Source organism: Cottoperca gobio, chromosome 22, assembly GCF_900634415.1.
Source record: "Cottoperca gobio chromosome 22, fCotGob3.1, whole genome shotgun sequence".
Lineage (NCBI taxonomy): Eukaryota > Metazoa > Chordata > Actinopteri > Perciformes > Bovichtidae > Cottoperca > Cottoperca gobio.
The window spans coordinates 18,135,157-18,151,973 of NC_041376.1; the positions used below are offsets into that span (position 1 = coordinate 18,135,157).

General features: G+C 39.9%; 1 protein-coding gene across 3 annotated transcripts in view; it reads left to right on the forward strand.

Annotated features, from left to right (window-relative positions):
* lrfn5a (leucine rich repeat and fibronectin type III domain containing 5a) overlaps positions 1-16,817 on the forward strand; it is a 123,309-nt gene that overhangs the window by 88,588 nt on the left and 17,904 nt on the right. For 2 of the 3 annotated variants that reach the window (XM_029461045.1, XM_029461046.1), the window contains 6 exons: positions 7,685-7,908; positions 10,254-10,382; positions 10,606-10,786; positions 11,538-11,693; positions 11,888-12,147; positions 14,272-14,739. In XM_029461045.1, coding sequence (XP_029316905.1) covers positions 7,712-7,908; positions 10,254-10,382; positions 10,606-10,786; positions 11,538-11,693; positions 11,888-12,147; positions 14,272-14,739 — 1,391 coding nt within the window. In that variant the 5' untranslated portion in view covers positions 7,685-7,711. Of the gene's footprint in view, positions 1-7,684; positions 7,909-10,253; positions 10,383-10,605; positions 10,787-11,537; positions 11,694-11,887; positions 12,148-14,271; positions 14,740-16,817 lie in introns of those variants that run through there. The other variant, XM_029461047.1, reaches the window with a different exon arrangement.

Genomic DNA, 16,817 nt, shown 5'->3' on the forward strand with positions numbered 1-16,817 from the left:
AAGGTCAGGGTCCCTGAACACGAAACGAGCGGAAAGTGTCATCACGTGGTCACGTCATGTCAAAAAACTTCAATTTTAAACAAGACTCTCATTGACATAAGTGAACGCAGCGTGGCGAGTGTAAAACAGAGAAAGGTGGATGCGGAATGTCGCACTTTCCAGGAGAAATGGACGAACGATTATTTCTTTGTGGAAGTAAAAGGCCAGTGTGTCTAGTTTGTAGACATCGTCTATAGTTGGCTAATGTGTAGATATGTATGATAAATAAAATGAGAGGTACATGTATCTCCAATAATATATATACAATCAACAATCCTATATTCCATAATAGGTAATACAACAGAGCAAATGCACTATGTCAAATGACATAACTAAGATATGCATTAGATTAATCTCATATTACTATAATCTGCTGCAGCCTGCAGGAATATGACAAATAAAGGAGAAATCTAAAGGAGAGTTTCTGTATTTGCACCACAGTCCTGACATCTGTAGCGTAACCTACAAATATTTATTATGAAATCTAATCTCTAGTGATGTCATTTTCTGTCACTTGTATCTGAGCTCTGTGAATAGCATGTTGCAGTAAATAACGTCGCTCTTCTCAACAAGAGCCCCGCGCTCTGAGACTGTTGAAGAACCCTTCTACATATGAAGTGTTTGCCTAACTGACATGACTAATTTTAACAACACAAGTACCATAATAAACTACCTGACACTCCTTAACAAAGAGCCCTGCACACTGCTGGATGACACTTTAGGAAGACAGAGTAGTTCCCTACTTCTGAAGCCACGTCAACGTCATGTGCTAAAGACGGTGGCTACCAGCTCTTGACTCAACAATACGGCTGGCAGTCAGCCAGAAAAGGTTTGGTTCAGCTCTTAGTTGTAAATATTACCAGGAAATACTTATTCTCCTCCGCAACATTCAGATTTCCTCTGTTTTCCTCTTCAGTAGCTTTAAGTCTTAAAAGCCATCGTATTTCACACTTTTTTTAGAGAATAATAAGAATAATAAAAGCTATATGATGTGTACACTTTGTGAAATATTCAAACCCACACACACGTCTTTTCTTATGGCTGTACCATTCCATCAAAGGTAATATTCTAGATGTTTTGTTCTGTTGTGGAAGTGTTCCTGCTTTACTCTGGAGAGATGTATATAAAATCAAATACATGGTGATAGAGACAGAGTTGTCTTTGTGCATTTATTTGTGGCCACAAAATGGCACCAGTTTCACAGAATACACCGTAGTCTATGGAAGGGCACAGGTTGGAAGAAGACACATAGGCATTTTATACAATTTGGTTTGGAGACGAGGAAAAAACACAGGGGGCTGGGCCAAACTGCCCTTTGATGCTTGTAAGGTAATAGTTATGTAAACAGAGTATTGGGTGATACACTCAATATTCTGTCTCAGTATGTTAAACAGTTTGATCAGGATTTGGGTGTGTCCTGTCTTTTGTTTTGATCAGGATTTGAAACATTTGGGTGTGTCCTGTCTTTTGTTAGTTCAGTATCAGTCTAATCAGGATGCGTCTGTCTTGTATTAACATGACACTCCTATGTTAGCATCAAATGGCAGTTAGCTTGTTTAACATAGGAAACTTATATAATTAAAACAGTAGACATTTAAATTGCTATTACAGTTCATTCTGAGAAATGTGGTATCTTCACATCTTTGGATTCTCCACTAGAATTATTTGTGGCTTTGAACAAAGTCTGGTGGCACGAGCACGAGTTAGTAAAGACTTGACCCACCAGCCAGCTGATGCTTGGTAACCCATTCCTGTTGGAAAAAAACTAGACATCATGGAGCTGTTGTTGTGTCACTTAGCATCTGATTAGCTTAGCTTCAGTTAAATGGGTTAAGCCAAACCAGAAGAACACAGCTGTGTGAAAAGTTAGAATTGATTTCTGTGTCAAAACAAGTTAAAGTTAAACTAACACGCAGCTAAACCTGATGTATGATGAACCTCCTGTATAATGTCTACACCACAGGTATTTACACTGACGCCATATATTAGTGTACTAATACTCATTAGTACTATTATTTTTTTAAATTTCTAGTCTATTTGTTTTAATTTCCACAAAGTCACATATCACAGTGAATGATATATACAACAACATTTTGTCTGTGCAATAATAACTATGTCTCCTCACAGTCTGCTGCAGTACCAATGAACTTAGTTACAGTAACATCACATTTGCAGTGGGAACAAAGGATTTATTAATGCCTTTGTTAATATATTCCCTTTCCAGCTTGTTAGATAATCAGTAACACTCTTTCTGGTCATAAATGAATTGAGGCACTTTGGACAACTTTTAGGCCCTGATCGCAGACAGCCCAGACCCTCTTTTGTATTATTCTAAATGCATTAGTACCAAATGAGTGCTAATGTTAACTCAACACAAGTCATGAGGGACTCAGCAAAACAAAAGCAAAACGCTTCACTCCCATTGAAAACAATTATAAAAAAGCCTTAAACTCTCTCCGTCTGACCTTAGATGCCATTACACAATTACCTTAGTTTGACTTATGGTAGCGTTGCCTTTATGGAATCATAAATGATGACTTTTAGAAATGAATTAAATTATTTTAACAGTAGTAATCTGCCCTTATACTGAAGTTCATGACCTTAGATCATAGCTCAAATTATCTCTAGTGGCATTTAGCTACTGGACGCAACGCCTGGGTTTAGACTAAACAAAAGGTGCAGTTTTAACCTCAGCTTCTAAGGGCACAGCCACTGGGTTAAGCCATTACATGATTTGGTTTTCGACAACACAGGTTTAAACCACCGCTAGGCAGCAGCCACCATTAGATTTTTTTTTTTTTTTTTTAAAGTTATATTTTTAGGCCTTTCATGCCTTTATGATAGAACAGTATTAGTTACTTCTGACAGCTATTTAGAATCTCTTCCCAACTAAATCTAATTGTGAGGGGTGTCCCAGTAGCTCAACCAGTAGCACAGGCATCCCATATACAAAGGCTTAGTCCTTGCCCACAGCAGCCACTGGTTCAAGTCCAACCTGTACCATTTGCTGTATGTCATTCCCTCTCTCTCTCTCCCCCTTTCACAATCTGCACAGTGAAAATGGAGATTTGAGCACAGGAAAACAAAATGAACTGGAATTCTTATTATTTCTTAACACCGCAAAAATAGTTTGCTAAAGGACACATGTCGCACTGGCTAATTGGATGTGCATTCAGTGTGAAGAAGCTGATCAGGAGCAACACAAGTCTACAGAAATCTTCAATCATAGCTTCTTGACAGCTTCAAAAGAGTTTGAATGTGTGAATACTCCCAAGTCGCCGCTTTTAACTGCCAAGTTGTTCCGCTGGTTATCCCTGTGAGATTTGAATGCAGCCTAAGATCAGTTTCACTATATGGAGCGTGTGGAGAATCTATTTGAGCTGTCCGGGAAGCCAGTTGTTCATCAGTGAGCAAGACAGGGGTGAAAATGGCTTTATGGAAGCCCTTTAGGGAACTGGGGTGTCAGTATGGAAGGCTTTCAAAGAAGTAGATAAAGAGGGCTGCACACATGTATGAAAAAGAATCGCATTTTACACACCACTACAAACAGAGCTTAATTTGTCCTCCTTACCCATAATCCCTTTGGTTAATTCACCATTCCATTTGATCCCAGTGGTCCTACATGTCACCTCAAGCTACACTGAGTCTGTGACTTGTGTTTATGGAGAGGAGTTTGTGTGAAATTGAGCACTTTGTTTCCCTATATGTGGCATTAAGCCTGAGCGTCCTTTCCCATCCAGTGAATATTGTGTATGGTTTGCATGTCACGTATAAGCGCGACAGCGCACGCCGGCATCATCTATCCTTCTCTCCTCGCTAAATGAAATTCCGTCTCCCCCTTTCACAGCTCAGGCCTTATTTTAATTAGCTCGCTCTCTGATCTCTCTCTTTTTTTCCCTCTCCGTCTCTGATAATTCTCCCTCGTTCTCCTTTGCATTTCTCTGTCTCTGTCACTCATTCGGTCTCATTACAGTCATTTCTCAGAGTAATTAATGAGCTGATATCTGCTTTCGTGTTGTAAGGGTCATGAGCTTTCTGTCTCGCTCGTTCTCTCACTGCGTAACGTATGAGTCATCCGGCGCTCTATTTAGCTGCTGCTCTGTCTTTCTGTTCTTCTTTCTCTGCACTCAAATAGTGAGAGAACAAGAAAAAAACAGGGATTGTATGACCTCCGACGTCGCGGCAGATTTCAGCTCAGTAATTACGGAGAGATGAATGAGATGTATAGAGTGGACCGCACAACGAGACTAAAGAAAGGTGAATAGCTTCTTAGTCAGACCTGATGTGATATAATATGAATATGCAGCATTTATATCCACCTGCAGTAGAGTTTTGTCTAACAGACTTCAGATAGCAACAGGAAAGGTGTTCTACTTACTTACTGAAACAGATAATGACTTGATCTCAAAACATGTCTCTGTAAATGTCATTCTAATGTCTCATGTTGCTGCTGTGCTGTTTCAGGGCCAGCAATAAAGGATACGGATGGTAATCTATACTTCTTGTATACAAATCACATGAAAAAACTAAACCAACAGCACATGCATTCTAATAAAAAGTATTGCATAATGTATTCAAGTTCATCCCTCTATAACATAGATCTCAAGTGTTGTCCCGAATCTATTCAAATACATCAATGATTTACACTGTAGCAGTTTGTGTTTCTTCTTTACAATGAACAACCTCCGTAGTGTATTTAGAATCGATCCCACATAGGCTATACTGCTGCCAATAATACTCATTTGCACACAAATGTGTATTAATCCGTGGCTCTAACACCCCATATATACAATACATATGTGTCTGGATATTCTTACATAGATTTAAATCTGAGACGTGTGAATAGTTTTTGGCGATTAGACCCCATCACATGTTAATACAAAGTGTGAATGCACACAGGAAGCAGCCGGGTGTAAATACAATGTTTCTTAAAGATCGAGGTGAATGCAAAGGCGCGTTGAACGGATGTCATTGTCAAGCCTGTGTATTCAGATACAGATCACATGTTAATATCAGGTGTGAATGGGGCCAAAATGATGCCAAATGCATTTTACATATCTTTGAGATGTTTTGGTGAAGGAGCTTGAACTTCAACAATGGGATTCACGTCTTAATGCTTAACCCAAAATCCAATGAACGTAATCAAAAAAAATGTGAAAGGGTTGCACGTCCCAGATTTCAAAGTACAAAATATAAATATTTCACTTATTCGTCACATCACAATACACATATGTGTCCTCCTTGACTTTGAAATCTGCGAAGTGTTACCCTTTCATATGATCATTCAACAAATAATCTGTGATTTACATCTAATAACATATCTGTTACTCTGTTTTGCAAATTATTGTGATGTTTCAGCTTTAGCCAGCTCATTAAATATATTTGTAAACACATAAAAGGAAGTTTGTAATGGATCCCAACACTGCAGAGTTAGTCGAGCAGTGACACAGTGCAGAGACACCACAGTAAAGAATTTGCACCACTGATGGAGGCAAAATTGAAGCAACGATTTTAACACCTAAACTGTGTGCTTCTTAGTGAGCAGCTTTCATTTCTCTTTTATTGCACTTCTGAATCAATTCATTACAGGAACAGCAGATGACATTAATTAGAATAACTTCCTTTAATTGATGTGTTTTTCTTTGCAAATATTGTGTCATTTATTTTGTTTTTTGTTGTTGAAGTGCCTGCAAACGCTGCTGCATTTTCATACTAATTCTGGCCTTTATCCTTTCCAATGCAAGTAATTCACTCAAACGTGGTAATCTATTAACACATTCACAGACGTGTCCCCTTAAGAGACATTAAGCTCACAGTTATAAATGGCACTGAGTCATTAATGAAGGCTTTATTCTTTCAAAATAAATCTATAATATGTAACATTTCCACATTAAAATGTCTAAAAACTACTAGACCTATGTTATACATTTTGTTTACTTACTTTATCCCAAATATTTTCCAAAAATTGAGAGAAATCTGTAATTATAATCAAGGTAACGGTCTATTGCATTTAGTCGCCTGTACTAGCGTCATCCCCCTTTGTGCATGCGTCAGCGTTGTAGTTGTCTGCCATAAGCCGTCATTAATGTACTTTTGTATCCGGTTTTAAGCCACATTTTTACCAGACACTTATTAGATCTTGGACATCGGACGTCTAGATGCTAATCTGTCATAGAAACGAGCTGAGCAAACGTTAGCAGCAGCCAAACTGTCTCAGACAAACACTAATTTCGAATGTGAAACTGCTTCAGTGTTTTGTTTTTGGAAAGGAGGAGACCTCTGAGGATAATTCAGCTCCTGCTAAAAATCTCATGAATGATAAACAATGAAGGAATCCTAATTGGGAGAAGCTGACTGCAATAACGGCAATGGTGCTCAAGACAACAACTCCCATGATCCCACGCTACTTCACGACGCCACCGAACTCCGTCTTATGGTTTTCATTGAGAGACAGAAAATGACATGTTGTGTTAAAGACGAAGCAACTGAATGCAGGAGGAACATCAACATCCGCAGAAGAGATTTTGTACGAAAGCTGTTGTGATTAATGGCTTTTAACGGATCTGTAAAGCATTGATAAATGATTTTATAGGATTAATAAATCATCTTTTTATTTTGGCCGGTATCTTACTGAAACATGGTGCAATACTCTTTACTGACAAAATGAGTGACTAAGATTTGACACAAAAACTTCAAAATCACTTTTTCGAGTGTGAGAAAGATTCACCGATGCAAAACATCAACTGCTTTCTCGTAGGTGGGTGTGTGTGAGAGTGTGTGTGTGTGTGTGGGGTGTGTGTATTTGCACTGTGATTCCTTTAATCCTGATTTGTCTGTGTCCTTCAAACCCCAATCAAGGTTGTCATTAATGAGCATTTTCTCTCTCCCTCTCTCTCTAAACCTTCCCTAATTAACAAGCACTGCTGCTTACTAATGATGACTGAATATGTGTGTGTGTGCATGTACACGCACAGCAACACTGCTGAGCAAGAAATGACTGTAATAAACATCTCCTCTGGTTTGATTAGTGATGCCTTAAAGTTGGTGGTGATTCAACTCTTTGAGGCCTTTGGGTTCATCTAGTCATGTCTGATTATTTGGATTTTTAACTTCATCAGAATCTGATTCACTCCAGTTGCCAGTTTTAAGACATGTTCAGGAATTAGTCACTGATGTGTGCAAATACTTAAAGTCTTGATGCACACTAGCACAGTACATTGACAACAACAACAACAATTGCAAGTCATCATCCTCCTTACTACACTTATCCTCCTACTTCCAACATATACACTCAACTCAACACAGCGCTCTACATTCACAGTGGCACACAGATGTGTTAATATAGAAGGAAGTGTAGTGGGTGATAAGCAGTCTATTAGTCCAGCGTAACCATGAGAATGTTAAACCCAATAACAAGCACACAGGTTCTTCTTCTTCTTCAAGCCTTTGAAGGAAACACTGGGAATATATTATAAGACCATGTCAAAAATAAGGGCGATAATTCCTATTGTCTGTCTTTCCATTTCTTGTTTTTTATTCCCAGTATGATTTCTACAATATATGCATAATGCCTAGTGAAAGAAAAACAAAGTCTAATGTCATTAACATGTCCGTTCCTCTCTTTCTTTGTCACCTTCTGTCTCAGGTGTCGTGTCCAGGTGGGGTGGTAACCATGGAGAGGCTGTTGATGTGTTTGATGCTGGCTGTTGCCATGGCAGTGCGGGCACAGGTATGTCCAAAGCGCTGCGTGTGTCAGATCCTGTCACCCAACCTGGCGACCCTCTGCGCCAAGAAAGGTCTGCTGTTTGTACCGCCCAACATTGATCGGCATACTGTGGAGCTGCGGCTGGCTGACAACTTTATCACGAGGTAACAGTCACATCACTAATACTACTACCAACAGAACGAGCACTTCATACTGCTGCCACTGCTTCTGTACTTTCTACCTTACAAGGACAACTTCCTATACATATTTTGTGACAGTTGCATTGTGGGAAACCACAGTCTCATTAATTTCAATGAGACCAGAGTGGGTGTGCCCAGGGTCCAACTTCTGCCACAAAATATCCGGCAACGATCTGAACTGCGTTGGCTCGTTTCTGGAGGATCATTCTGTAACATAGAAAACTGTTGTTTGTAATGTTTACTTTACATAGTAATCTTCAAGAGACATCATAACATCATTTTGTTGCCTGTGTTTCCAGTTTAAAGGCACATTTTTTATGATACACTTTTTCAGATCTTTAACTAGATGAAGGATTTGAGCCATCGGGCAAAACACACTTTTGAGTTATTATGTTTTTCTGTGTCATAATGTATTAAATATAATATAGTAAACACATATTATTTATTAGCCACCATTAGAACAGCCTCATCAGTTTGCCTTAATATGAGGATAAAAAACGACGTTCTAAAATGTTACAGTTTCCTTGTGTCGTAGCAGATGCTTGTTCTTGCTTCCCTTGTGACTTGTAGCTCGTAGAAAGTAACATTTGATTGTATAAATTTAATGTCACTCCAGGTGTTTTTTAATTTACCTACTTATTAGCTAAATCCTCAAGGGGACAGGGTTTACATAGATTGTATGGTAAATCATTGAGAATATAAATAAATGTAAAAGAAGAAGGTATATCTTTTAGTTTGATCTGAGCCTGACATGTCCCTCTGAGATAACCCTTACTCAAACAGGCCTTCTAAATGCAGTGCTATTTTTGGTCCAACCACCTGCTTTTATATATTGCCTCTAACAGGCCTGGTACTAGTTAGTCTTGTTACTTCTGATGGGAGTGCTGTTGGTAACATTAGTGATGCTGCCACTGGACTTCTACTAACGCTACAACGGCTGCTTCTGCTCATGCCGTTAGTCCTGCTAGTGCAACTAATACACTACTAATCTGTAACCACTAAAAATGCTGCTGCTAGTGAAAAGCAGCACAAGTTACAGTTGTAAGTAATAGGATACTGTTACTACTAACACTATAATTACACATGTCTGGTATAGTGATCTGTCAGAATCCTCCATGGAATACTTTCCTGCTGCTGTGCAGTTACATACTTGGTGATAATTTCTTCTCAAGATGTGTTCCCTTAATGCTGACATGTATGTGAACATTCTCAAAACACTGAAGAGAATAAACATTTGCAAGATAAATTAAAGTGGTCAGTGGTCAAAGATAAAAAGTTATCATGATGGCAATGTGTCTTTATTATGATATTACTACATCACTAACCATAATTGCAAACCAATGTATCGTATTTGAACGAGGGTTAGGGTTAAGTAAACTAGTCCTCTGCAAGTGAAGTCTGAATGTGTACGAATGAAAACTTTTTTTCTCAAAGCTGGAAACAGAGACACTGATCTATGACGTCAGGCGAGAAAGCCCGGAGCCGATGCGGCGAAGATGAATCAGTCGCTGAATTTTTGGACGGGACAGCAAGGCCCAGAGTTCTTTTCATGACGATACGAGCACATTATCCGCCGGCACTACAATGAAATAAAACTAATTTAAGTGTGTAAAAAAGCACATTCTTTGAGGCCCCAGAGAAAGTCATGTAAGGTTCACAGTCAATGGAGCAGCTCAAGGCCGTCTCCTGATAGCATTGCAGTTTAGAACCTCGGTTCTCTGGTTTGTAGCCTTTGGACACAGTGGTTCACGCTCACAAATATTGAATGAACTGCACAGGATCAAAGGAATACCATATGTGAATTCTGTTTCCAATGAATGTGACTTTTAAATATTGAAATAGTTTTCCAATAAAAGATCTCTTTTGAAATACTGACAAAAATGCAATCTTCTAATATTTAGATTATTCAAAAGTAATATATGCATTAAAAACGACTAGATTGTTATATATGTTGTTGAGTTGTGTACTTATATTACAGAAAAATCTGTAATTTTATTCAAGGAAACGGTCGGTTTCATTTGGTGTCCTGTAATGTCGTCATCTCCCTTTAAGCATGAGTCAGCGTTGTGGTTGTCAAGTGTCATACATTGACTTTTTATTCAATTTTAAACCACATTTTTACAATATGCTTTTTAGATCTTTTTTTTAGGTTTGTTTTATTCTACATTTTACCGGATGAAGGATTTTAGTCATCGGACGTCTGGATCGTAAAACTGCTTTATTTAGTATTTCCTCCGGTTTTATTGAAATGGTATCATAGATGATCAATGTCTGGTGTCTAACTGAACTGTGATGATCTGTGTTAACAGTGTGAAGAGGAAAGATTTTGCAAATATGACACGGCTGGTGGACCTAACATTATCCAGAAACACCATCTCCTACATCTCATCTCAAGCCTTCACTGATCTGGAAAACCTCCGAGCTCTACACCTCAACAGGTATGGATTTACATAGAGCTGTAGACTCATATGTGATATTATGGGTATTGCATGAAATCTGAGGTGTTGTATTTTATTTCCAAAGCTAGAGAGCACTGGGTTTTTTTCTGTTTCATCTCTCTCTCCCTCTCTCTCTCTCTCTCTCTCTCTCTCTCTCTCTCTCTCTCTCTCTCTCTCTCTCTCTCTCGCTCTCTCTCTCTCTCTCTCTCTCTCTCTCTCTCAGTAACCGACTGACGAGGATAAGCAATGATACATTCAACGGAATGTCAAAGCTTCACCACCTGATTCTGAACAACAACCAGCTGATGCTGATCCACCAGGGAGCATTCAACGACCTGCTGGCACTGGAAGAGTTGGACCTCAGTTACAATAACCTGGACTCTATTCCTTGGGAGGCCATACAGGTCGGTATCTCTTTAAACTGCTGCAGCCTCTCAAACCTGTCTGGCTTCAAAACATATAATCAGAAGCACAATGCGATAAAAGGCCATACAACCTTTTTGGCCATTTATTTGAAATCCAAATAAAGAGATCTTTATTTGGATTGAACGTGGGCCATTACTCGCACTATTCATTAAGCTCCACTGAAGCTTAATGTGTAACCATTTTCAGTGCTAACAGTTTCAATTAGCTCTTTGTCAGGCAACTCGCTAATGTCAGGGTCTCTATGCTTCTCAACTTAACATGATTAAGTTGTTATAGTCAAGTTTGATAAATATGTGCTGTATTAGTAATCAGTGTTGGAGAGTAACTAGTTGCATGTAATAGAGTTACATCATTCATTTACGAAATAAATGTAATTGTAATCAGTTACAGAGAAAGAAACATGTAATTAAATGACAGTTACAAATAAAAAACGTTGGTAATTACAAAGGGGTTACATACGAATATATTATTTTTGGTAAACTTAAACTTTGGTAAGCTTATATGTAGCTTATAACCTTATATGTAGCTTATAACCTTCATGCTGTTGCTCTGTTAATTCACGTTATATTGAAGGCGTTTTAATACACGTTTGACAGTAATCAGTGTGGAGTACTGTTACACTGCCTGGTTAGGACTTTTCAACTGTATTGCCCAGTTTAAAACGTGATGAGTTACATAACTTTGATGAAGTCATTAAAATGTTGATGTTTTTCTCTGTTATTCCTGCAGAGGATGATTAGCCTCCATACATTGAGTTTAGACCACAACATGTTGGACTTCATCCCAGAGGGAACATTTTCTCTGCTACAGAAGCTCAACCGGCTGGACGTCACCTCTAATAAACTCCAAAAGCTGCCACCGGACCCACTTTTTCAACGAGCGCAGGTATTCTCAGGTTTTTTGTTCCCGCCACATTAAACCCCACCCTTTCTTCTCCCCCCATTCTTTATACGTTAATGAGAAAAGGGGCAAGCTACCACATACTCAACCGACCAGAGAGAAACAGCTCCCAGTGAATATGTGGAATATGAATAATAAAGTTTTGTTTTTTAAATGCAATCATTATTTCACACCGCCAGGTCCTGGCCACATCAGGGATCATGACCTCCACTTCTTTTGCATTGTCATTTGGTGGCAACCCTCTCCACTGTAACTGTGAGTTACTGTGGCTGCGGAGGCTGAACAGAGAGGATGACCTGGAGACGTGCGCTTCACCCCAACACCTCTCTGGGCGATACTTCTGGTCCATCCCTGAGGAGGAGTTTCTCTGCGAACCTCCACTCATCACCAGATACTCCCATGAGATGAGGGTGCTTGAAGGGCAGAGAGTTACTCTCAGGTACGTTTTACATCCAAAAAGGTAAAGATAAACATACAAGCTGTCTGTTCTGATTCCTGTAGTTGTGCGTTATGTTTACAAGCCGCTCAAAGTGCCCGACTGTTCAATGAAGCACAAGACAGGGACATCACACTAACATTTTAGGGAGGATGAAACTAAATCAAGAGCAGGTCTGAGAGATGATGATTACTTACTTGTTTAATTTGCATATAAATTGGTCACACGCTTCCAATCATGATATGTTAGGTTTTTTAAATATGGGGAGAAAAAGTGGGCAAAGGAAATCAATGAGGTGCGATTATTCTCTTTCCTTTATTGTGTCCCGTCTTCAGCGCCATATATAAAGGTACAAGTCAGGATTATCAGAGGGTCAACCTACCTAACATTTCTCCTCTTGTGCACATTCCAGTTCAATGCATCCATCTGAAAAAAGGTGTTGATATGTTTACCAAGTCCTTATTTTCCCATTCCATAACTGGATATTTACTCAGATATTTCTGAAATGCATGACTTTGGGTCACTTTCATTTGTCTCTTCACTTCCATAATAATATAAACTTCATATAATTCGGAGCTCATACAAGTTCATAACAGACATTGTAACTCATGTTTGGAGAAAGCGTGCAGTGAGCCTGCAGCCAAGTTGTAAAATGGCAACTTCCCTTCATTAATTTTTCATAGCACTTCTCTATAATTACAGTAGATGAAGAGGGTCACAATGACCATGACACTCCTTATTGCTGATTGCCTTTAATTGATGACTTCAAAATAATTGCACTCATTGCACCTTTACAAAAGATTGTAATAATGAATCTGCGAGTATGAATAGGCACATTCTTTTCTTCAGCTCCTAAATATTTTATTTATATAATTCATAATCCTTTTTCGTACAATCCATGTTTAAGTTTGTCATTAGTCTGTTTCCTGTCCTTTATTTGTGTTACGGTTACGTCCAGAGTAGACCCAGGCAGCAGAACACAGACTCCAGTATTTAAACAGTTTATTAAAGCGATACTCAAGATTAGGCGAGACGATAAGAGGGGATGGCAGGGCAGGCAAGGACAGGCAGACATGTGAGCCGAGAGGCGAGTAGCGATCCTGGGAACACAAGAGCGGCCGAGATCTAGACTACCTGAGAGATGAAATAACAATCTGGTGATGAGCGGCTGAAAGACCGGAGTAGACATACTGTGCTGGGATGAGATGATTGTTAACATGTGAGCAGATTGGAGCAGGTGTGATGATAGTGATCAGCTGCTGAAGTTTAGGCCACGCCCATGCCACATACACACACACACACACACACACACACACACACAGAGAGACAGGGACAGGGAAACACTCGGGACACGACAATTTGCATCTCTTTTTGACTGAACCACACATGTAGATATTTGGTTTATTGTACTTGGATAATAACTTATTTAGAGCTGTAACTATTAGTTGAGTAATCGATCTGTCAATCAACCAAAACATTTAATAGCATTTATTTTGATCACCTAGCTATTTGAATCCATCTTTTACTGGTTTGTTTTTTGTTTTTTGTTTTTGGGACTGTTGGCAAAACAAGACATTTTTAAATATTACCAACGAACCTGTGATGGAATTTCTCTGCTAGTTTCTGACATTCTATAGATCAGTATTAATATAATAAAATGAATATAAAAGTTACATAGACTATGTAAGCAAAGTCACGTAACATACATAATTCACATAACCTAACAAACAACAGCAAACCTATATTTAACCCAAACCATGATCTAAGCTTTAACCACATAGTTTTGGCGCCTAAACCTAAAGTAATTCCAAGTGAAACTTAATAATGAAACTGCAACCATTCATTACGTTGGACATACACCTTCTCTCTTAATAGTGGAAAACAACGGATTACGGCCTGATGAAATTCATACTGATAAAAAAATGTTGGCACCTAATATGCATATACGCCAGTGTAATTTAAAGGCTGTAATGTAAAGTGTATTCTAACTTAAATGCATGTGCTCTGCCGTTGATAACATTGTCAGACTCTTCCCCTCCCACTTAGACATGAGGCAATGTTCTGCTTCTACTGTACTGCTGACCCCATCCTGTCTTGTTTAACGCAACTGCTTCTCTCTCCGTAAAGGTGTAAGGCAAGAGGGGACCCAGAGCCAGCCATCCACTGGATCTCTCCTGAGGGAAAACTGGTGTCTAACTCCTCCAGAACGTTGGTGTACACCAACGGGACTCTGGACATCCTCATCAGTACGGTGAAAGACACCGGCTCCTTCACCTGCATCTCCTCCAACCCTGCCGGTGAAGCCCACCAAACAATAGAGCTGGTTATTATAAAGCTCCCCCACATTACCAACAACACCAACAACATCCAGGAGCCAGACCCGGGCTCCTCAGACATTTCCACGTCGACCCGAGGCGGAGCCAACGGGAGCAACGTGACGGGTGACGTGAAGGGCGGGGTGGATAAGAGGGTGGTGACGGCCGAGGCCACGTCATCAACGGCGCTGATAAAGTTCAACTTCCAGAGGAATATTCCGGGCATTAGGATGTTCCAGATACAGTACAATGGGAGCCAAGACGACTCGCTGGTGTACAGGTAAGAATGACAGAATCACAGCATCACAGACAGTCAGACAGTTTACGCAGTGGAAACTGAACCATGATATGGCTGATTACCTGAGCTGTTTAGATTACATTACAGTTGATTAGATGCAACTTTAATGATCCTGTTGGAAGGAAGCGCTAGAGGGAGGCACTATAATGCTTTGATTCTGTAAATGAAATATAGGCTCCAAATGAGTATACATACATGGAAAATACCCAAAGGAAATGAAAATGTATTAAAAGCTGTAAAATTCTTCGGTGTGAGTTACATTTGCATAACTTCATAAACATAATGAATGTTTCCTGGTCAGAAAGGGTGGTAATGTTGAAGATTAGCATTGTTTTCCATCAGAGCATATGCACGCACTATTTGTCATGGCTTATTACATTACAGCACGGCATAGACAGATAGTTCATATCAGGGCACATTAGACCGACACAGAGATGAAACAGGGATGGACAGCATGACGCAGGACAAACTGCAACGTGTGAAAGTTCACGATCTTCCGTGAAACTGGGCAAAATATTGCTGCTGACTCACCGGCGCGGCCTTGACAGGGAGAGCTCTGCCAGTCCTTCTTGACTTTTGTTGTTTGCTCAGGATTACACAGATTAGATCGATCTCGCAGGGAATGATTGTTATTTGAGCTAAATATTTACTCTGGTGAAATGGGGAGAGGGAATTAACAAACACATAAAGCTTTTGTAGGGAGATCTGCCGGTATTATCTGCCTTTCATATCGCTGCTAATCCCTCTATACATACTTCATCAGTATGTATCATCAAGAGCCGGAGGAGCACTGAGATGACCGTCTGGGTCACGATGGTGACAGCACTCTCGGTTGTTATTGTATATATTTGCTTCTTTATTTTACAATGGTATCTGAATTTGTGATCCTTGATCTCTCACGGTCTTTATCTCTCTGTGACTTCACCAATATATGATTAACAGAGCATTCATAAGAGAATCTGTTGGTATTATCTGCCTTGCACATTATTCCTAATCTCTGTACATAATTCATCAGCACTTAACCCCATTTATCATGCAACATGGAGAGACGGCGCCGATGGGATTTATAGCTGTCGGTCTTTTCACGTCAAGATAGCAGCTTCTCCTCTCCATCTATCTCTCCGCTCCCCTCTTTTATTCTCAAAGGCACACTGGAGCCTTTGTGCATTTGTAGCATTGTCATTCGACAAAAGGCTGCGTTTATACTTAGACTTAGATTAGATATTTAGACTTTAAAATACTTGTTGGAGAGCATGGCGGCCACAAACACAAACAGCTTCCTGTGTGGGCACGGAGGAGGAGTGATTAGACAGCCTTTCACCACCCACCACGATCTTTTCTTTCCGTCTTTTCATCCTCCCCTCTTCCCCCGACTCTCCCCCCGTTATTAAGCGCTGAAGTTATTTGCATTTCTCCGTGTTATTTTTCAGTCCTCTTGTCTTTAGATAGCTGATCGATTTCCATTCAACACCTCTGCTGGCACAAAGCAGCAACCCATTGATTCTGTTTTTTTTCATTACCTCAACACAGAGAAGAAAGACAAAAGGGAGAAAGTGAAAATAAAGAGGGAGAAGGAGAATAGACGAGTGGAAAACATATGAGAGCGATTTAGGGGAGAGACGGCGAGAGTAAGAGGGGAAGACAGACGAGTAAAGATGGTCGTGTCGTCGCCGACAGGGCTCTGACTTCTTAGGTTCAATGAGAGCTTATTGATCTGCCGCACGTTGACATCTTCTGCACTCCACTCCCCACCTGCTCCATATAATGCTCTGTGCTGTCGCTGTGTCTTTCCTTCATACTGTGCCTCTGCGTACACAGATGAGTCAGTAAGTGATGGTTTAAAGTTTTTACGGGCACATCCTCCCCGTCGATGTTGACCTGCTGCAGATGCAATGCGCCGCACATCTGAAATGTAATAGCTGTAACACTGGATTCTGTATTGAAGCCTGCAGGAAATCCCCGCCCAGTGAGGTCAGGGTCAGCTGCTCCTGGAGCTGACAGGGATTCAGTGTCTCGCTCAAGGACACTTACGACAGGCAGATGTTTACTTATACACTACT